At 62.1% G+C, this 21,488-nt stretch overlaps 1 protein-coding gene across 1 annotated transcript; it reads left to right on the top strand.

Annotated features, from left to right (window-relative positions):
- Positions 1 to 1,683: 1,683 nt before the first annotated feature.
- ASIC1 (acid sensing ion channel subunit 1) lies at positions 1,684 to 17,763 on the top strand. The gene is made up of 11 exons (XM_041400308.1): positions 1,684 to 2,052; positions 2,890 to 3,085; positions 15,287 to 15,437; positions 15,918 to 16,045; positions 16,194 to 16,344; positions 16,424 to 16,480; positions 16,557 to 16,710; positions 16,790 to 16,881; positions 17,140 to 17,219; positions 17,313 to 17,417; positions 17,659 to 17,763. Exons 1-11 carry the CDS (start codon positions 1,688 to 1,690, stop codon positions 17,761 to 17,763), a joined length of 1,584 nt encoding a protein of 527 aa, XP_041256242.1. The 5' UTR covers positions 1,684 to 1,687.
- The last annotated feature ends 3,725 nt before the right edge of the window (positions 17,764 to 21,488 follow it).

Genomic DNA, 21,488 nt, shown 5'->3' with positions numbered 1-21,488 from the left:
TGCTGCAGCCTCCGCACCCAGAGCCGCCACCGCGGGGGCTCAGCACGGGGGGCGAGGGCACCCCGCTCCCCGGGGCAGCCACGGGCTGCAGCTGGAGGCAGCGGGAGATGTGCGGGCACTGGGGGGAGCTGGGCAGCGCTGAGCAATCCCCCCGCTCTGCCCCGGGCAGGAGCAGAGCCCCCGGTGCCCCCTGCCTCGGGAGCGGCCGGGGACAGCGGCAGAAGGACGGGGCTGGGAGAGGGGCGGCGTGTCCTGAGCAGGGCAGGGCCCAGCGCCGCCCGCAGGGTCACTCCCTGTCACCGTGACGAGCGTGACAGGGACCGGCCACAGGCAGCAGAGCCGGGCTGCACTGGCTGAGCCCGGGTGGACACTCGTGTGCCCCAGGGCCAGAAAAGGGCTGGAAGCCACCGGTGCCCCCCAAAAGGACCAAGCCCGGGGTGTCCCAGCACACCCTCCCCGGCGCTGGGGCCACCACGGGTGAAGCCTGAAGGGCGGGGAGGAGGCGGCAAGGCAGAGACGGCTCCGGGCGGTGGGATGGGGCCGGGGGTCCGGCGGAGCGGGGGGCGAGGAGCCGGAGCATCCCTGGAAGGCGCTGGGGGATGGGAGCGGCACACGCACACGCACACACACATTACCCACATGCACACGGCAGCAGCACCAACAGCCCCTGCCAGCGCCTGCAATCGCTGGAGCGCCGCTCCTGCGCCTCTCCCTCCTCCTCCTCCTCCTCCTCCTTCTCCTCCTCCTCCTCCTCCTCGCTGCCCACCGGCCTGCGGCACCCCTCACCCCTCCGCGGCCTCCGGCCCCACCAGCGCTCAGACAATGACTTCATGCGGATTATGCATCTGAAGAAATCACCAGCTCCCAGATAGCCACAGGGGGAGGTATCCATGTGTTTGGCAGGGAAGCAGCCTCCTGCTCGCCTTCCTTCTCCTCCTCTTATCTCCTCGCACACGGCAGCTGCCTCCTCTCCAGCGATGGTCGCCTGCGGTCCCCCCGCGCGGCGCTGAGCGAGGCCCCGGCGCATCCCCGCTCCCACGCTTGCACCAAGGTACCAACGGGGCTATTTTTATTTCCCCCCCCCTTCTTTTCCGCTTCACCCGCCGCTGCCGGGCTCGGTGCCTCAGCACCCTCGGTGCCTGCACATCTCCCCGTGTTCGCAGCCCCGGCTCCCGCGGCGCAGCGGCAGCACCGCCAGCCCAGCTCCAGCCACGGCCGCCGGCCCTGATCCCAGGTTTGCATCCTTGATTCCTTCATCTGCTTGTCGATGCGACAGTGCCATTTGTGGGAGGTGGAGGGGGAGCGGGGCAGGTGGGAGGGGAGGGGGAGATAAGGTGATGGAAGGGGGGGGGGTGGGCACAGCACCCCCCAGTCCTGCCGTGGGATGGGGAGGGCAGGGAGGAGGTGGGAGGGGGGGAAATGCAAGAGGCTGCATCCAAATCAATGTATTTATGTATATATGTATATATATATGCATGTCTCTGTGTGTCTATATATATATATATGTATATATGTATATGTAGGCTTGGGGGCAAGAGCAGGGCACAGCAAAGCATCTGCCCCTGGCGGGCGCTGCTGGGCACATCCCTGCCCGGGGCTGCCGTGGGCTGGGCACCCACAGCACCCACGAGGCACCCACGGGCTCCCTTCTCGGCAGAGTGGCCACCCCGGGGTGCTGGCACTGACCATGATGGACCTGAAAGTGGACGAGGAGGAGGTGGACAGCGGGCAGCCGGTGAGCATCCAGGCCTTCGCCAGCAGCTCCACCCTGCACGGGCTCTCGCACATCTTCTCGTACGAGCGGCTGTCGCTGAAGCGCGTGGTCTGGGCTCTTTGCTTCCTGGGCTCGCTGGCCCTGCTCGCCCTCGTCTGCACCAACCGCATCCAGTACTACTTCCTGTACCCCCACGTCACCAAGCTGGACGAGGTGGCGGCCACCAGGCTCACCTTCCCCGCCGTCACCTTCTGCAACCTCAACGAGTTCCGCTTCAGCCGAGTGACCAAGAATGACCTGTACCACGCCGGCGAGCTCCTGGCCTTGCTCAATAACAGGTGGGTGCTGGTGCCTTGAGGTGGCCCCAGGTGACATCTCGGTCAGTCTGGGTGCAGCCAAGAGCCACCAGGTCCTGCTGATGCTCCTGGGCATGTGGCTCCCACACTGGGTTGCCCCAGATGGCTCCAGAGGACACAGCTGCCATCCCCAGTGTGCAGCACACGCAGCGAGGCCTGGGCCACTCCCTGCGTACCTGTGGGGCTGATCCAGCACACCTGGCTCCAGTGCCATGTCTGGGTGCCATCCCATGCAGCGAGGCCAGGGGTGCCAGCAGGTGAAGCCACTGACCCACACCCCATCGTGGTGCCATTCCTTGGGCTGTGGAAGCCCCTCACCCGTGGCTGCGGTGGCTCCTTGGTGCTGCCAAGCCGCTGTCAAGGGCCTGGCGCACTCCCTGCCCATGCCAATGCCAAGGGGCTTCACTGCTGTCCCCACTCCTGCCCCAGGGAGGGGTTTCCAGGCATGACAGCAGAGCTGAGACCCAGCCCGTTCAGCCCATGTCACAGCAAGGCCACCACCTCACCAGGATGCCACCAAAGGCACAGGGCAGGTGGCTGGGTGGCCTCGACCAGGGCTGGTGCTGCTGGACCGGCAGTGGGACAAGTGGGATGGGTTTGGAAAGTGGCCACTGCCCAGCTTCTCCTCATCCATCCTTCTGCGATCTTTCCTGTGCCTCTGGGCCCCTTTGTGCTGGTGGATGCTCTGGGAATGCCACATGCAAGGTGGGGCTGTGCTGAGCCCATGCAGGGGTCGCTCCTGGGAACCCCAAGTGGCCTTTGCCAGTGGGAGCAGCCACCACAGCCAGGCCTGAGCCTCTCCCTGCTCTTTCCCCCAAGATACGAGATCCCAGACATCCAGACAGCCGATGAGAAGCAGCTGGAAATCCTGCAGGACAAGGCCAACTTCCGAAACTTCAAGCCCAAACCTTTCAACATGCTGGAGTTTTACGACCGGGCTGGCCACGACATCAGGGAGATGCTGCTGTCCTGCTTCTTCCGTGGGGAGCAGTGCACCCCTGAAGACTTCAAAGTGGTGAGTGACCCGTGGGCCCTGCCCAGTGCCACCTTTCCCCCATGCAAGGAGGGTGTTTGCCCACCTGTAGCTGCTCCTGCCTCCTCCCAGCTCGGAAAGGACGGGCAGCACCGTCACTAAGGGGGTGCCGCTGGGTTTTGGAGGTCCAGGTTGTCCCCAGGAGCACGTGTGGCTCCGTACAGCTCCGTGGGCTGCTCCCACGTGGGCGCAGCTCCCCGGGATCACTTGGGCTCTGCAGAGCAGGGTTTTGCCGGGCTGGAAGCTGCCATGGTGAGGAGGCTCCAGTGGAGAAGCAGGGAGAGCACGGATGGCCGAATCCCTTGGGAACACAGGTCCCAGTGGCTCCGTGCTGCGCCCTGCCATGGAGGTTGTTCTCGTGCTGGTGGATCCAGCACACAATAAAGCCTTTATCCCTGCTCTCCCATCCAGCTGGGAGCGGAACAGTGCCGGCTATTCGGGTGCTGCCTAATCAATTCGGCAGCCGCGGTGGCTGTTCCCGAGCAGCTCCGGCGTGGAGCCCGTGTCCCTGCGCTCTTCGGGGTCCCCATCCCGGTCACCAGCCCAGGGCTGTCCCCTCGTGTCCCACGCTGAGGGGGGTGTATGCGGAGCGCAGGTCCCGGCGCAGTTCGGGTGATTTTAATCATCGGCATTAAATTCCCGTCATGGGCTCTTTCCACGAGCAGGTGTCTGTTGTCAGCCATGAGGCGTTTTATTTGTTAAATGGAGGCACGTTGCAGCCCGGAGGGGGCTGGATCCCCTCCAGCAGGGCCAGCTCCAGCCCGTGCCCGGTTCCGATGCTGCCTCTTGCCAGGGCACGGTCGCGTTTTCTGCGCCGAACCATCCTCAGGGACCTTCATCCCTGCTCCCTCCCTCATCTCTTGGGTTCCAAATCCCTGTGTTCTGCATCCCCTTCAACCGGCAAAAGCCAAACAGACTCGCAGCTGGTTTGTTATTCCTGCCTGGATTATTCCTTGCAAGCAGGTTGGGATGATTTCATGGATTTGATTAGAGGAAGCTGGCTCTGCTGCATCTGTGTTGCTCTTTGGGGTCTGGCAGAGGGAGGTCTGTGTGTGCTGGGGCTGGGATGGGGTCCTGGCACTCTCAGAAGCTTGTAAGGGATTGTCTCAGCAGCAAATTCCTGCTGCCTTGCTGGTCCTGCATGGGCTGAGCCGGGCTCGGTGCTGCTCTGGGCCTGGTGGTCCCGGCCGGGCTGGGGGTGCTGGGGACCAGCACCTGGGGTGGCACCACCAGCCCACACTGCCCCGGTGGGGCCCCACCTTCCCTCAGCGGGGCTGGGTCCCCTCTGCACTCTGGGAAGCCCCTTCAGCGTCCAGGGACCCTTCTGCACCCAGGGCTGGCCCCGTTCTCTCACTGATCCAGTGGGATCTGCCGGGGGGAATTTGGGGGCTGCCCAGACCCCACAGCCTGGGACAGATGGGGACAACCAGGGGGGTGATGGGGACAGCCTGGAGGTCACTGGGGACAGCCTGGAGGTCAGTGGGGACAGCCTGTAGGTCACTAGGGACAGCCTGCAGGTCACTGGGGGCAGCCGGGGGTCTGTGGGGCAGCCGGGGGTCCTGGGGCAGGCCGGGGGTGACAGCCGGGGGCCGCCACGCCGCGGTGCCACCTTATCTGTCCCCGGCAGAAGGGAGGGCTCGGGGCAGCCGCGGCGAATGCAAATGAGGGGCTGCCGAAGCCTAAACACCTGGGGTGATGCGAGGCAGAGCAGGAGCCACCTCCTGCCGGGTCCCCCCGCCCGCTGCCGGGCTGGGGGAGCAGAGACCCCCCCGTGCTGGGGGCACTGCCCGTGTGCCCCCCAAAGCAGCCACCCCGAGCAGCCCAGGGGGCTGTGGGCTGCTGTCGCTCCCAGGGCAGCTCACAGCATCACCTGCAGCCAGGACAGGTCCCCCGGCACAGGGGGCTCTTGCTGGCTGCCGTGGAGAAGCCCATCCTGGGATGATTTGAGCTCTTCCCATCTCCTCCTTCATCCTGCATCATCAGCAGCCACATCGGGGGTCCTGGCATTGCTCATCCCCCTCCATGTGCCCCCCAAGCTGTGTGGAGGGCACAGGGACACCCCAGTGGAGCTGAGCAGGCTCAGATTCATCCCAAACTGCAGAGTGAACCCTCTAAAAAGACCAGGGGGCACCATTGGCCCACCCCAGCTCTGCCCAGGCTCCTCACAGCCCCCCCAGCACCAGGGCAGTGTTTGGTGCCCACCAGAGCTCCCCCCTGCAGCAGCCCGGGACAGGGACAGGGATGCACAGGGAGGTGCCCTGATCTCCTCCCCAAAATCCTGGCATGACCTCAAAGCCTGAAGAGGCAAACACAAAGCTGAGGGGCAAGTCTTGACCCCGCTCAGGACTTGGCCCTGAGGGACGTGGGCTGAGGTGTCCCCATCCCCAGAGCCTCACCCAGGGATGGGACAGGCAGGGGGGCTCGCCCTCGCTGTCGCCCCGTTTTGGGGCCACGCTCCCTGGCACCCTCATTAGCACACGGATCAATGTTTCACTCTTCCTGCTTCATTATTTATGAGCTGGAGTCCTCCCTGCCCTGCGGGAGCTCTCGGCCCCCCTCCCCCGGCTCCCTGCTCGCTCTTCCTCCCCTCACCGCGAGGTTCCCCCGGGGCCTCGCACATCCACGGGGACCGGCGCCTCACCAGCAAGGGAAGAGCCCACGAGCCCTGTCTCTGGGCTCTAAATCCCAGGGAAAAAGGAGAAACGCAGAGGATGAGCTTCCTCTCCACACCCCAGGATGGGAATTGTGGCTGCAGGAAACCTCGGGAAGGTGCCCCGTGCTTTGGGGGAACGGGAGTGGCTGTGCCCGGGGTGGCACAATGTGAATTTGCAGCTTTTCCTTCTCACACTGAACCCACCCCAGGGGAAGCCCCATCCCCAGCTCCCTGTCCTGCTCTGGGCCACGGTGGCTGAGCCCAGAGCCCTGGGCAGTGTGCATGGGACAGCCTGGGTGAGCTGCAGAGGATTAAGACCTCTGGACCGTTTCCATGAGGCTCCAGGGATGAGCTGGCACTAGGGAGAATTGAGTTTGACGTGGAGATCATGTCGCTGCCTTTTGCATTGGGTTCTGCATCCTCTGCCCTGGAAACACCGGGTGCACAGAGCCAGAGCCAGGGAGGGAGAGGGAAGGGTCTGCAGCAGCCCCAGCAAACCCCAACCACACTCCTCCTCTCCTCCTTCCTCCCATCTCCGGGGCACAGCAGGAGCTCCCGTGATGGAGAACAGATCCTGCTCCCCACTGCAGCCCACTGCCCCTGCTGGGCCTCCCCACCCTCCTCCTGACCCCACTGCACCTTGGTGAACCCCACTAGACACCTCCAGATCCTGCTGCACCCCTCAGACTCTGCTAAACCCCAGTGTGTGCCCCTCTGCCCCCCCAAAACATCTCTGCACCCCTGGGCTCCCTGCTCAGCCCACCTCGCTGCGGCTGGGGGGTGTTGGAGCTCTGCTCCTGCCACCCTGGGAACGTGGTAAAATGAAAAAACCTCCTGAAACAACCTCCTTGTGTGGGTCAAACCTGCCGTGCTGGTGGGCTCTGGGGTGCCCTGCAGCCCCCGTGGGATCTCGGAGGGGTGGGCACAGCAGGGCACGCTCAGAGGTGCTCAGCCGGGGGTGCTGCTGCCCCCCTGCTCTCCCTGGCTCTCAGCCCCAGCCCCTCCCAGGGACCCCAAACGCAGCCCTGGCCCCCCGTGGCCCCCCACGGCAGTCACAAGGCCGGAGCCCCGCGGCGAGCGGAGCTCCCCCGCGGCGCAGCGTTAGTGGATAATCACGGAGCCGGAGTGAGAAGCATCTCCAACACAGCTGGAGAGACCGGGCGCGGGAATTACTGATACCCAGACATTTCCTGGAGCTTTTGACAGTTAATAAACAAACCGCATGGGTCCATCTGGCTCTGGAAAAACAACTTGGGGACAGCGTGTGGGCACCAGGCACGGCCACTGGCCCCGGACAGTCCCGTCCTGGTTTGGGGATGGTTCCCAGCAGCATTCCGAGCCCCAGCAGATCCCACCACGGTCCCCGGTGCTTCTACAAATTCTGTAAGACGTTCGAGTGATTTATGCAAATCACTTTTTAAAGCGGCACACAGGCTCCTAAATAACTTATAAGGGTTGGAAACTGCTGGCACGTATCCGTTGTTTCTGAGCACTGATTCACCTCGGGCATCCCGCTGGTGTCCCCAGGGGCCCGGCTGAGCATCCTCACCTGGATCATCGGCAAACTCCGCCCGGGCTCTTCCCCACCCCGGCCTCTCTCCGCGGCCGAACAGCAGCAGGGTTTGACCCCCGAGGTTGCCCCGTTTTCCGGACGAATGAAGCAAACCCAGCGGGACACGGGCGAGATAATCGGAGGTGACGGAGCAGAGGAGCTGCCACACGCGGGATCGCAGCCGTTTGCTGGTGGTGACTCGGCTCTCCCGGGAAGTGCAGCGGGTTGGGAGTGCCCCAACTCTGTTGTCTGCTCGGCAGCTCGGAGATTTTCCCCGTATCACTGTATTTTGCTCAAAGCAAATCATCCGGAAAGCAGCCGTGAGCTGTTTCGCCCTCGGGCAGGGAGCAGAGACACTCAGGCGTTGCTCCTCAGCTGCCTCCTTGTCCCAGCTTCAGCCAAGCATTCCCAGACCTGCTCAGGCAGAACAGGGGAGCCCTGGGCTGTGGCTTTGCTCGCCCCACACTGACACGAAGCTGGATGGATGGGAGCTCTCGTGGGAAGCTGGCTGCTCTTCGCTCTCCCTCTGTGGCAGGACAGCTACAGCACGGCCCCGGCGCTGTGGGACCGGCTCCAGCGAGCCCAGCACGACTGATCTTGGCCAAGATGGAGCAGAAGAGGATCAGGGACAAGAGGGATGAGAACAGTGGCACGGTGAGAGGCACCACGTGCCTGCACGGCACAGCCACTTCATTAGAGCTGTGAATGGCAGCGCATCCAGCACCTGAACCTCTGGAAAACGGTGGGATTAGAGGAGGAGGACTTGTGGGATCAGGGTCAGGCTCAGCTGGTGTCATTTAGTCCCTGGCTCTGCCCAGGGGCCGTGCCCAGCCCCAGCAGGTCCCCCTACACAGCAGCACCCTGCACACCCAGAGGGGTCACACACCCCCAAAGCTCTGCACACACCCAGAGGGGTCACACTCACAAAAGGCACCTTGCACACGTGGAGATGTCACACCCCAAAGCACTTTGCACAGCCGGAGGCCCCACACACACCCAGAGGTGTCGTGCCAAGAGCTCCGAGCATCTCAGCTTCACCTCTGGCCAAGCCTGTTCCCCTTGCAATGCCTTTGCACAGAAAGACTCATTAACAAATGAATTATTAATGATTATTAATAAGCAGTAATGGCATCTGTGGCTGCTGGAGGAGATGAGGAGGCTTTCGAGTGGTATCTGACCGCAGTGGAGGTGAGGATTTCACGGCTGAGGACAGGGCACGTGTGTCCCAAAGGATCCACAGGCTGGAAGCACAGCCTGGAGGGGTTCCAAGCTGTTCCCCTCAGCCTCCCTTTGGTGTTTTTCCCAGCCCCAGGCTGGGCAATAGCAAGGTGCTCTCTGAGGGTTCCAAAGGACGTGCCCAGGACCCTCCTGGTGCCATTTCCCCTCTCTCCCTGGTATCAAGTGGGGAGAAGCCAGGCTGGAGGGAGCAGATCCCCTGAGTCTCTGAAGCCACAGATCTCCACAGGGAGACCAGGAAATTAACTGTCTCCTGGCCTTTTTGCCTCAGTTTAATTTCTCTGGCTGTTTAGAGCCACCTGTGTTTTATCGCCTGTGGAGCTTGGCCGGGGCTCCCGAGGCAGCGCTGCAGTTCCTGCTCCAGCCAGGGTTCAAGGAGCTCCTCACCAGCTCTTATTTATTTATACAGCCCTGACACTTGGATATTATAACCAATCATTTATTTTTTTTTGGAGGTTTTTTTCTGTATGGAGTGTTTGGTGTGTTTGCTCCCAGGCTCTCAGCCCAAGGACGGAGCTGGGGCAGGGTGTTCCCACGCACTCTGTGATTTTTTCAGGGATTTTAAACCCCTGCTCTCCTGGCAGGGACAGGGAGACCCTTCAAGAGCCACCACATGCCAGGGCTGTGTGACTGCTCTGCTTGGATTAGATTAGATTTGAAAAGCGTGATGCGTGCGGAGCCGGAGCGAGCGAGCACAGCAAGGAAACCAGACCGGAACACCGTGGGCTCTTCCCCCCTCCAATAAAACCGCCGGCTCGAATCTGCCTGCATGAACCGGCTGAGCGATTGTGAAGGATGTCGGAAAAAATCGCAACCTGCTTACGGGTGATTGGCGATCGGCAGGAAACACGGGAAGGCGCTGGGATCAGGGTCGGCTGGAATAATCCTGGATGCGCGGGAATTAGCGACACCTCGGCAGATCCTCCGCCTCCTGGCAGAGTCCTGGTGACCCCTGCACGGCACAGAGGGACACTGCCAGCGGGGAAAGCACCGGGAAGCTCTCAGCGGTACAAACAGGTTCAGTTATAGGAGCGTAAACAGATCCTGGGGAGGAGGATGCGGCGGCTGCGGAGCCGTCACGGCAGATCACAGCCAAGGCTCCGGGGACACGCTGGACTGCCCAGGGAGCTGCGGGGGGGTCCTGGCTGAGCCCCCCCAAACCCCCGGCCAGCGTGGCTGCAGGTGGCCTCAGTGCCCGGGGCAGCAGCGCCGGCACCCAGCAGGGCTGGCTGGGAAGAGCTTGCCCAGGAAAGCTTTGAAAGATTAATAGAGTTTAAATGGAAGCGTTTGGAGAGGAGATAAGGCTCATCTGATATGAAATCATATGGAACAACGGGATCCAGGGAGGCCCTGGCTCTATAATGAAGTCCACTTAGCACATTACTCACCGTAATGTGCTTTTTATTAAAGTCCTGTGCTGCAGGTGCTGAGTCTGCAGCCGGGAACACGGGGCTGGAATGGCACAGGCACCTGGAGCGCCGGACCCCGCCACCAGAAGCAGCCGGGATGCGGCGTGAAAAAGGCACCTTCGGTTTCCTGCTTGCCATCCCGTTTGATCCAGGGACGCGACTCTGGCATCGCCGGTGCCCGCGGCTGGGGCCGGTGGGCCTGCAGGGACGGGGTGGAGAGGAGGCGGAGGTGGGGAATAATACAGAGGGAAAAAGTCCTTTTTAATCATCAATTTTTCTGCATTAGAATGTGACATGCTAATCCACTGTGAAGCGTCTAATCTGGGGGATAAAGGGCCGGATAACACAAGCTGCGCCCGGCTTGGCTGGCGGAGCGAGCCGAGGCAAGGTGGCAGCATCTGATAAGGGGTGCGGGATTAGTCCCGGCACAGATCCCGCCTGCCCGGGCAATCCCACCTTGCTTGGCTGCCTCTGCTGTGTCTCTCGCCAGGGTCAGGGAGGGATCTGCAGCCCTGGAGCCGTCCCAGAGCGGCTCATCCCGCCCGGAGCGGCGGTGGCAGCGCTGCCGGTGCCTCCACCTCCATCTTGGCAGCTCTGGGAGCTGCAAAGCACCTCCCTGGGCCAAGACACGTGGAAAACCTCATTTTTCTCCCTTTGGATTGGCACACCCGGGTGCGTGGTGGGAGCAGGACAGCCCAGCCGTGGGGTCTCCATCTGCCCCACATGTCCACCCGCACGTGCTGCTCTGGCTGCCTCATCCCACCCCTCATCCCACCCCTTCCTAGCAGCCAGCTCCGACCTCCGGGCACCCCCGGGGATGACGTGGGCAGCTCAACCCCGGCTCAGCCAGTCTTTGGCAGGGATGGGCAGTGCCCGTCACAAAACCGAGCGGGTCCAGCTCCCGGGGCGCTTTCGGCGACAGCCTCCCCGGGGCTCGGAGACCTGGGATAACAGCGCTTGCAATGTTGTTTTCTCCTCGCCTCCTCGGGGATTGGTTTATCTCTATGAATAACTCCATCCCGGCTTTGATCTCCTCTGCCATTAAAGCGTGACAGGCTGTGAAATGTGCTGTTGCTGCCGTCAAATCCCTCTCCCGCTTCCCCCCCCCGCCGCCTCCGTGCTCCCCCGCTCCGGGAAACCTCCTTTCCCAGGCCCGTGAGGAGCCGCAGAGCAGCGAGCGGGGCCGAACAGCCCCGGGACAGTGGCCAAACACGGTGCTGGAGGCAGGAAAAACCCATCTCCTCCTCCCATCCCACACCTCTCACTGGGACGGGGAGGAGGGTGCGGAGCATCCCCGGTCCCAGCGCCGGCTCGGGTGTGGCGGCATCACCCCAGCACCCGCCACGGGGGCTGATGTCACGGCTAATTATAGCATCCCCCGTCCCTCGCCCCCGCCAAAGCTTTACCTGAGAGAGGGTAAAAATAACTCCCGGCGAGGGAGGAGCTGGAACGAGCCCAAGGACTCCTCCAGCATCTCCAAAACTTGCACAAACCAGGACGACACCCCCCTGCCTGCAACACACGGCCGCACTTTGACCCCAATCTGGGGGTCAGGACGCGCTCCCCTTGGCGCTGGTGCCACCGTGCTCCAGGCTGCGGCTGTCCCCGGTCACCTTCACCCCGGCTCGGGTGTCGGCGCTGGGACAGGTGGCGGTAACCGGAGCCGGGCCCTGCTGCTGGGATCCAGCCCCGGCGCATCCCGCGAGCTGTTTAAGCCGAGCGAAGCAGGTTAATGGCCCCAGTCGATGATGGAATGTTTTCATTACAGCATCTTTCTCTCTCTCTTCCTGCTGCAATCGCTCCCAAGAAGACACATTAAACCTCCCCGCGCCGAGGGAGCGGATCCGCCCCTCGCTCCCACCGTCAGGGACTGCCCGATGGCCCCGGGCGGCACCGCTCACCTGTCCGAGCCCTGCCGGGGCTGAACAACCCCCTCAACCTGCAATTCCTTAATTCCGTTTCCCTTCTTCTCTCCCCACAACAGCCACGGCACAGGAACTCAGAGTCAGAGCTGGGAGCAGCAGAAATCTCCCCCAACCCCGGGCAGCCCTCACCTGCTCCTCGCTGTCCCGAGCATCCTCCGTGCCAGCCTGGGTGGGACCAGCCCAGGGCGTTCCCAGGCTGCTCCCACAGGGCTGAACCAGCCCAGCTCTTCCAAACCCCCTGCCAGGAGCAGCCCTGATGCTGTCACAGCCCTGCCCTGCAGCTCATCCCCACCAAAGGCACAGGGCACCTGTGAGCTGGCCCCCATGTCCTGGTGGCTCCCAGGCACCCAATTCATCTTCCTGACTCTCTTGTCCAGGAAGAGTTTTCATCTCAGATTCTCTGGGATGCTCCCAAAAGGTTCAACCTTGATCTTGGCCTGATGAAATTTCATACAGTGGCACTCGTCCCCAAGGTCATCCACATCCATTCTTTCTCCCAGGTCCCCAAGTGGCATCTGCCAGTGTCCCTCTTACACAAGGGCCCTATTGAAGGGAATATTGAGCTTGGGGAGCCCCAGGACACGACACCCCACTGTCACATCATGGATCACTGCCCCTGGCAGGGATCCCCAGCTCCTGTTCCAGCATCATCACCTGCCCAGGGATCTCAGATACTGTACTGGCATCAGATCAGATTTTTACTGATTCCTGACTGATTTGTTCTCCCAGTTTGTGGTGTCCATGTGCACTGGGATGTGCTCAGGGACCGGGAGCCCTGCAGAGTGCACAGGGAAGGAGACAGCAGCTGAACTGAGGGCTTGGGGTGAGCTGCTCCCATCCAGGCACCAGCCCAAAGCTCCCATCCAACCCCTGCACATCCAAGTGCTGCCGGATTTAGATTCTCCCCCGGTGCCGGGATGGGGCTGGAGATTGCTCTGTGGTCTCTGGATGCTTTTATGAAGTGCTGAGTACAGGAAATCAGCAAACCACGAGAAGGGGCTGTGCTGTGCAGAGAGGAGATGCTTGTGCTCCCGGCAGCTCCATCCCAGCATCCTGCACCAGAGCTGCTCCCTGGGACCCTCAGCACGCCTGCTTCAGCAGCACAAGGCCTGGATGCCATTCCTTGAGGGAAGAGGTGGCTCCCTGTGCCCCACTGGAACCCAAAACATGAGGTGACGTGGCCAGCACTGACTGGGCTCTGCAGAAGGACTCGTTGCCTGGACAGCCCCCAAATCCTGCCAAGACCAGCCCTGCTCGGAGAAGGACAGACCTCACACCACTGGGAATGTTGGATTTGCCGGATTCTCACGTGCACACGCGGCACAGGGGGATGAGCCTGCAGGGATGGGCAGTGCCAGGGCAGGAAGATCATCATAGGAGCCTGAGGATACCACAGCATCCTTCTCCCCACCTGGACCACCAATGAACCAGGACAGTCTCACAGGCATTTTGGGAAAACCCCTGGCTCCAGCTGCCCTGGGGACGAGTGCAGAGAGCCTGGCACACGGCGGCTCTGGAGACAGCCGGGGACCCAGCAGGGAGGGCTGGGCCTGGCTGGAGCAGCCGCTTGGGCTGCCAGGACCAGACCACGCAAGGATGGAGGGCACGGCACGGGGATGTAGCGCCAGGTACCTGCACACCTGCACACACCGTGTGCCCACCCCCGGCAGCCCCTCGGGTCCCCAGGCAGCACTGGGAGCTCCCACGGCGCCTCTGCAGCCGGTGATGTCTCTGCTCCGTCCTGGCAGCCGGAGCCGGCGGGTCCCGGGGGGCCCGGGGAGCCCGCGGAACCGCCCCTCGCTCCTCCTCCCCTCCTGCTCCTGATATACCTTCCTCGCTCCGAGCATCCCTCTGCTCCTCTCCCTCACTCCCGCTCGCCTCACTCCTTTTCCCTTCTCCGTTTCTCCTTTCTGAACTTGCCCCTTCCCCCTCCCCTGCTCTCCCCAGCCCCACTCTGCTGAGGAACTGACTGAAGACCACCAGGCTGGGGCAGGGCACGGGCCAGGACCCCCACACCAGAGCCAGGACCTCCACAGTACAGCAGGGACCCCCAGGCTGGGCAATGCCTCTCCAGATATTCTGCACCATCTCCTTCTCCAGTGAGGAAGCACCAGAAGACGCTGCAGCCACTGGGAAGGGAGAAGATGAAGCAGACGAGTTCCTATATGGGCAGGAGGAGGATGAAGAGGACGAGGAGGACGCAGGGGCAACCACGGACTTCGTGGCCTTTGCCAGCAGCTGCACCCTGCACGGGCTGAGCCACATCTTCGTGGAAGGCAGCCTGGGCGCCCGGCAGGCTCTGTGGGCGCTGGCCTTCCTCCTCTCCCTCTCCGTCTTCCTCTACCAGGTGGCCGACCGCATCGCCTACTACCTGGAGTACCACCACGTCACGCTGCTCAGCGAGGAGGACAGCCCCGAGATGACCTTCCCCGCCGTCACCTTCTGCAACATCAACCGTGTGCGGCTCTCGCAGCTCAGCCACCAGGACTTGCTCTACCTGGCCCCTCTTGTTGACTACGAGCCTGGGATGGAGCTGGGCTTCACCCCAGCCCAGCCAGACCCCTGGGAGGAGGACGAGCCCCTAAATTTGTACGGGTTTTTTAACCGTACTTGCCACCAGCTGGAGGACATGCTGCTGAGCTGCAGCTACCGCGGCCAGCGCTGCGGCCCCGGGGACTTTGCGCCGGTGAGTAGCCCCAGGATGGCCCGGCACGGGGAGCAGCTCCGGGGCCGATCGGATCAGGCACGGCAGGTGATGCTGCCCTTGGAGCTTGCTCGGGGACAGGCTGATATTCAGCCCCATCTGCCGGAGCTAGGGACAGCACTGGCTGTGGAGACGCTCTGGTGGGACACGGAGCGTATCCGCGGGGCTGTGCTTGCTGAGGAGGTGCCTGGCACCTCTATCCTGGTGCCATCAGGGTTTGTGGGGCACCATGTGGTGTGAGCCCACTGCCCTCACGTGCCCCTTGCCCAGGCTGGCAGCAGCTCCGTGGTTTTGGGGCCGCGCCGGCTGCCGGAGGCGAGAGCTGGAACGGCCAAGGAGGGATGGGGGGGTCCAGGATCCCGTCCAGCCCCGTCCTCTGCAGGGATGGAGGAGGGCTTGGAGGAGGCGCCGGTGCAGGCATCAGGCTGAGTGCCACCACCTTGGGGAGCCACAGCTGCCGTGGGCTCTCTGGGGCTGTAAATCTGCAGAGTCTCCTCTGAGCCCATCCCTGTGGGAACATCTCCTCCTCTACCAGGGCCAGGATGGGCAGTTCCAACACTGAGAGATCCCGTGGGTCAGGAGCCCAGGTTGGACCATGCCCAGGCTGGGATGGCTGAGTTTTGGGGCTGGGGATGCTCTCCTGCCTCCGTGCTGTGTCTGCACACAGAGGGGCCTCAGCCTCAGCCCCGTGTCCTCTCCTGCAGGTCTTTACCCGCTATGGGAAGTGCTACACCTTCAATGCGGGGCAGGACGGGAAGCCCCGGCTCATCACCATGAAGGGGGGCACTGGCAACGGCCTGGAGATCATGCTGGACATCCAGCAGGACGAGTACCTGCCAGTGTGGGGGGAAACAGGTAACCCACTGCTCCAGCAGGCCCACTCAGTCACCAGCAGCTCCTGGGGTGCTGCCCAGTCCCTACTCATCTTCCCAGCCCCTTCCCAGCTCCCCAGACCACAGATCCACATCCCTGGGCTCCCTTCTCTTCCCTCTTTCCATTTCTCATCACTTCTGGTCTTTTCTTTCCCTTTTCCTCCTTGTCTTTGCTCTTTGCCATGGCAACTCCCCATCGTTTAGACACGCAGCCATCACTTGTTTATAAATAGAGTCAAATACTTTCCCTGCCACATTCCTGGGTGTGGAGCAGGGGGGTCGGGCTGGAGGGGGCAAGGACGTGGTGCAGCAAACAGATGGACAGATGGATGGACACGTGGATGAATGACTTGGCCCAGGGGAAGCGTGGGAGGAAGGAGTTGTGGTCCCTCTCACAGCAGGCTCAGCACAGCCCCTCGGAGCAGGGACAGCGCTGTGCTCACCCCACTTCTCTCTGCCACAGATGAGACCTCGTTCGAAGCCGGGATCAAGGTGCAGATCCACAGCCAGGACGAGCCCCCTCTGATCGACCAGCTGGGCTTCGGGGTGGCTCCCGGCTTCCAGACTTTTGTGTCCTGCCAGGAGCAGCGGGTAGGAACGGGGCAGGTGTGGGATGTCCCCTCCCACCCTGCGCTGGGGGAGCAGAGCCTCCTCGCTGTGCCCCGTCCTCACGCTGGATGGAGGGGAGGACTCCATCCTGTGGACCCTCTCCTCACTCCTGGCTTCTCTCCCCTTCCAGCTCATCTACCTGCCGCCTCCCTGGGGCGACTGCAAGGCCGTGGCGGGCGACTCGGAGTTCTACGACACCTACAGCATCACGGCGTGTCGGATCGACTGCGAGACCCGCTACCTGGTGGAGAACTGCAACTGCCGCATGGTGCACATGCCAGGTGAGCCCCGTGCCTGGCCTGGCCCCGGCCCAGCCCCCAGTGTGGTCCCACCTGGAACACCTGCTCTGTGTCTCCCCAGGCGATGCCCCTTACTGCACCCCGGAGCAGTACAAGGAGTGCGCGGATCCGGCCTTAGGTGAGGCTGCCCGGCCCCGTGGGTGGGACGGAGATGCGGTGTTGGGTTTCTTCATCTCCCCTCTCTCCCTGCACAGATTTCCTGGTTGAGAAGGACAATGAGTACTGCATCTGTGAGATGCCCTGCAACATGACCCGCTACGGCAAAGAGCTCTCCATGGTCAAGATCCCCAGCAAGGCCTCGGCCAAGTACCTGGCCAAGAAGTACAACAAGTCGGAGCAGTACATCGGGTAAGGCACCGTGGTGGTGGGGCAGGGTCTGGTCCCTCCATCCCAAACCTCAGCCTGATGCCACTTCTCTCCTGCACAGGGAGAACATCCTGGTGCTGGATATCTTCTTTGAAGCCCTGAACTATGAGACGATCGAGCAGAAGAAGGCGTACGAGGTGGCAGGTTTGCTGGGTGAGTGTTGGTGGCTGTGGGGAGCCCTGGGGCAGTCCCCAGGCAGAGTCCCCCAGTGAGGTGGCCTCGTGCTGGCCCTGTCACCATGGCCTGTTCCCAAGGCACTGGGACGTGCCAAGAGCTCAGATGTGGAGCAGGGCACCCCACTGCCATGAGCGGGCACCAGCCACAGTGGTGACAAATTCTGCCCTTTTTCTGCTCCCCCTGCCACCCGACTCTGGACTCAGGCCACCCTGATGGTTTCCCTCTCTTCTGCAGGTGACATTGGAGGGCAGATGGGACTGTTCATTGGGGCCAGCATCCTCACAGTGCTGGAGCTGTTTGACTACGCCTATGAGGTGAGTGTCTCCTCCATCCCGAGGCTGTGCCTCTCTGGGACGTGGGGAAGGGCCACCCGTGAGCCCCACGGCGCTGAAACATGGCTCTGGCAGGTGATAAAGCACCGGCTGTGCCGGCGAGGCAAGTGCCGCAAGAACCACAAGAGGAACAACACAGACAAGGGCGTCGCGCTGAGCATGGACGACGTGAAGCGCCACGTGAGTGTGGGGCACAGCACGGTCCCCTCCTACCTGTCCCTGTCCCCGCCTGCCTGTCCCCTCCTGCCTGTCCCATCCTGCTTGTCCCCTCCTGCAGCTTGGGGGGTGGGGAGTCACAGTTTTGGGGAACCCCTGGGAAAGGAGCAGAAGGCCCAGGCAGAGATGCTGTGGGGGGATGGCGCTGGGTCTCTGCAAGGACCTGGATGAAAGCAGCGGCTCCAGCATCCCGTTTATCCCGCAGAATCCCTGTGAAAGCATACGGGGGCACCCAGCAGGCATGACGTACGCAGCCAACATCCTACCTCACCACCCGGCCCGGGGCACCTTTGAGGACTTCACCTGCTAACCGACGTCTGGATGTACAACCTGAGCTACCAAAGCCCTGCGAGAGCTGCCCTTCTCCCCGCCAGCGCCAGCGGAGAGACACATCTAGGGGGCCTTTGCTCCTCGGCACGGTGGGACACGGACAAGAGCGACGGCCTCGGATTTCGGGGCGGGCAGTGGGGTCGGGCATTGCCAGACCCCGGCGCAGCCCCCGCGGCGGTTGCTCTGCGCCTGCCCTGCTCCTTCAGAGACTCCAGGATGCTCCAGCCCGGCCGTCCCGCGGAGCGGGAGCGACACGCACAGTGGGCCAGGGCACGGGCCTGCCCCGGCTCCCCCTTGGCTCCCCTCGGCCTTTTTAACTAAAACCCAGAAGCCAAGAAGAAGCAGCCGTTCGGCCGCAGTCTCCATCCACAGCCCTGTCCGTCTGTCCTCCGTCGTCTCCATGCTCATCCTACTCCAACGCCTTTGCCGTGCCTGCCGGGCCCCCTGTGCCTGGTGGGGGCTCATCGGGGAGCCCCCGGTGTGCCCGGTACAGGGCAGCGGGCTGGGAGTCCCCGGAGAGCGCCTCAGTCCCCTGGGACCACAGCCCCGGCTCACCCGGGCGCTCCCGGCACGAAGACGCGGCACCTCCACCTGTCCTGAACGTCTTCCTTGGCCCCTGCCCCGGCATCAGCCCGGGGATCAGCCCGGGGATCAGCCCCGGGAGCACCGGAGGGGGCTCAGCTGGGAGGTGCCACCTCGGCTCTGAGGACACCGGGCACTGTCCCTCCCTGCCCGCCCCTGCTGGGCTCTGGGCAGCCTGGCCAGCTCCAGCACTGCCCCGCGGTCCCTCCCGTCCGCAGGGAGCCCTGTGGCCCCAGACCCAGCCATCCTCGGGGAGAGGGGCACGAGGAAGCCCCTGGCCCCTTTTGTCCCCTTGGCACCACCGTGGCTGGGCAGGCACCGGAGCCCCAACACCCCTGGGGTTCACGGGGGGCTCAGGGGCTCCAGCCCCGCTGAGCCCCGACAGCCGCTGCCCCGGGGGGTTTGGGGTGTCTGTGGGGTCCCAGGGCCTCTGCTGCCCCTCCCTGGCACAGCCCTGCCCTGGCTGTGGTCCGTGGCCACTGGGCCACTGCCCCCCGAGCCTGTCAGTGCCCACCAGTCCCCTCTGGGGTCCCCATCTGGTCCCCCCAGCCCGTCTCTCAGCCCCCAGGCCAGAGCCCTCCCCGGGCCCAAGTGCTACTTATCTTTAAGAGCTTTTGCAATAAGTCTTTTTAGTAATTTTTTTTTTTCTAAACTGCAGTTTTGATTTTTATTCTTGTCATTTTTATTCTTATTATTTGCTTCCTGACCAAAATTAGGAACTGGGGGTCAGTCCTTTGTATCCAGCGATCACCCAAAGACGACGGGTCAGCCACATCCATAAATTTTCTTATGGATTTCTCCTAATGTTTCATCACATTTCATTTATTTATTTTCTTTCCTTCTCTTTCCCATTCAAGCTTTTAAAGATGGGGCTGGGATTTGACCTTGAGGCTCACCTGTTGAAGAAAACGCTTTTTTGTTATGTCATCGGCATTTTATATTTCTTATATATAATATATATGACTATATATATATGTGTACATATATATATATATCTATATGCATCATGCCAGTGTAGATACCCATCCAGTAGCATTTAGGCCTTGTTCTTGTGCCATTTTTTTTTTCTGTTACTGATCTCTGAATGCCTTCAAGTGTATAAAGTGTGGAATTCTCTCCGGTATCTGTACTATGTACACACATTTTCATAGGAAGCACAATAAGATGACAGATGCATTGTACATCAATACCTGCTACTCTTAACAACGATGATATAAAGAATGATATAAATGATATAACTCCCCCACGCCGAGCCTTTCTCTCTCGCTGAGCTGCTGGAAATGCTCCCCTGAGGAGGCAGGTGGGGACAGCCTTATCCTGGGATGGAGCCGAAAGGGAAGGGGGAAAAAAAAAAGGGAAAGGGAAGGGGAAGAAAAAGACTTCATGAGCAGGGTGTGCCCTGGGTCAGAGCTGAGGCTGAGCTGAGCTCCCCTCCGGTGCCTCATCCAGCTCCAGCCTCGCTGCCTTCCCAAGGAACACAGGGCTGGAGGAGGGAGGGGATTCCTGCTCCCAGCAGGGAAAGGAGAATTAACACTCACAGAGCTGTTAATCCCTGACAGCTCCAGCGCCCCCGTGCTTTGGGACCCACCTGAGGTCCGACAGGAGTCACCAGGTGGAATTTCACCCTGGGAGCACAACCCAAATATAACACACACCTTTTGTCCTAAAAATTCCCAGCTACAAAGAGCAATAGTAACAACAGAGCAGTTCCAACAGTGGGCATCCAAAAAAAGCCCTCAGGACTCCATGGAGACTGAATAATAGGGAGTGGGAGTGGGCAGGGAACGCTGAAATGCCAACGCACACCCACACCCACCCTCCCCCGCTCCCCTGGCTCCGACCACGTCCCCTGGCTCCTGGAAATGGCAGAAATGCAGTTTTGCATCTCAACGAGAGCTCTCTCACCCCGCTCTGGCTCTTCCCGGCCGGAGCTGGAGCTGCAAAGGCCAGGGGTGGGATTGGAAGGAGAAGGCCGGGCCAGGAGGGCGTTAATGAACCCCGTTAATCACAGCCGAGCCCTGCCGCTCCCTCCCGGCTGCTGGGGCTGTAATCCCCCGCAGGACCTGCTGGCTGGGCTGGGAGCAGCTCACCCCGGCCATCTGTCACAGCGTGGCTCTCCGGGGCTCCGGGGAGTTCTCGGAGCCCCAGGGGCAGCACAGCCCTGCCATTCCCCTGGAATCCGGCCGGGACTGGTGGGATGTGCAGAAGCTGCTCTGTCCAGGCACAAGCCTCCATCGTGTCCATCGGGGCATCAGGAGTGGGCTGGGAACGTCAGCCGGGTGGGGATGCAGCTCCAGGCTGTGGGACCTGGGCACCTGCACCGTTCAGGATCCTCTGCTCAGGATCTGAAGCTGTTTGGGATCCAGGCAGCCTCACCCTGATCGGGATCCAGGCAGCCTCATCCTGATCGGGATCCAGGGGATCAGGATCCAGGCAGCCTCACCCTGATCAGGATCCAGGGATCCTCTCCCTGCTCAGGATCCAGGGAGCCTCACCCTGATCGGGATCCAGGCAGCCTCAGCCCATTCAGGATCCAGGCAGCCTCACCCCAATCAGGATCCAGGCAGCCTCAGCCCATGGAGACACCCAGCCCGCTCAGGCTCTGTGGAGATGCCGAGATTCCAGCAGCTCCCCTGGTGGGTCAGAATTCCCAGTCCCCCCTCGCTGGCTGCCGGTGGCAACAGGCGCTGAGGGACAATGCCACAGCCCCCGGTGCTGCTGTCCTGCTGTCCTGCAGCCAGAGCCAGGCTGGCTGGGCACCAAAGTTTCCATGGAGCCACCAGCAGGTGCAGAGCAGGCATTTCCAAAGCTGTTCCACCAAACCCTCGGGGCAGGAGAAAGGAGGAAGGGCACAATGAGGTCACCCCGAGCCTTTCCAGGCTGAATAACCCCAATTCTCCCAGCCTTTCCTCCCAGCAGAGCTGCTCCATCCCTCGGATCATCCTGGACTCACTCCAGCAGCCCCTCATCCTCCCTGTGCTGGGACCCCCAGGCTGGAGGCAGCGCTCATCAGATGATCATCATTAATTGTTTAATTAATACTCGTGGTGTGACTGCGCACGTGGCTTTTTCCGTGGATTAATGCTGACTGGGTTTGTGTCCCCCTTCTCTCTGAGCACAGGA

Source organism: Onychostruthus taczanowskii, unplaced genomic scaffold, assembly GCF_017590055.1.
Source record: "Onychostruthus taczanowskii isolate IOZ18803 unplaced genomic scaffold, ASM1759005v1 scaffold178, whole genome shotgun sequence".
Classification (NCBI taxonomy): Eukaryota; Metazoa; Chordata; class Aves; order Passeriformes; family Passeridae; genus Onychostruthus; species Onychostruthus taczanowskii.
Note: the sequence above shows the minus strand (reverse complement) of the source record. Positions and strands in the feature narration are given on the sequence as shown.

Bases quoted from the DNA above. Each gene is read 5' to 3' on its own strand.
- ASIC1 (XM_041400308.1), top strand. From the start codon at position 1,688: ATGATGGACCTGAAAGTGGACGAGGAGGAGGTGGACAGCGGGCAGCCG. The intron at 2,053-2,889 runs GTGGGTGCTGGT...CTTTCCCCCAAG, and splicing joins CTGGCCTTGCTCAATAACAG to ATACGAGATCCCAGACATCC. The intron at 15,438-15,917 runs GTAACCCACTGC...TCTCTGCCACAG, and splicing joins GCCAGTGTGGGGGGAAACAG to ATGAGACCTCGTTCGAAGCC.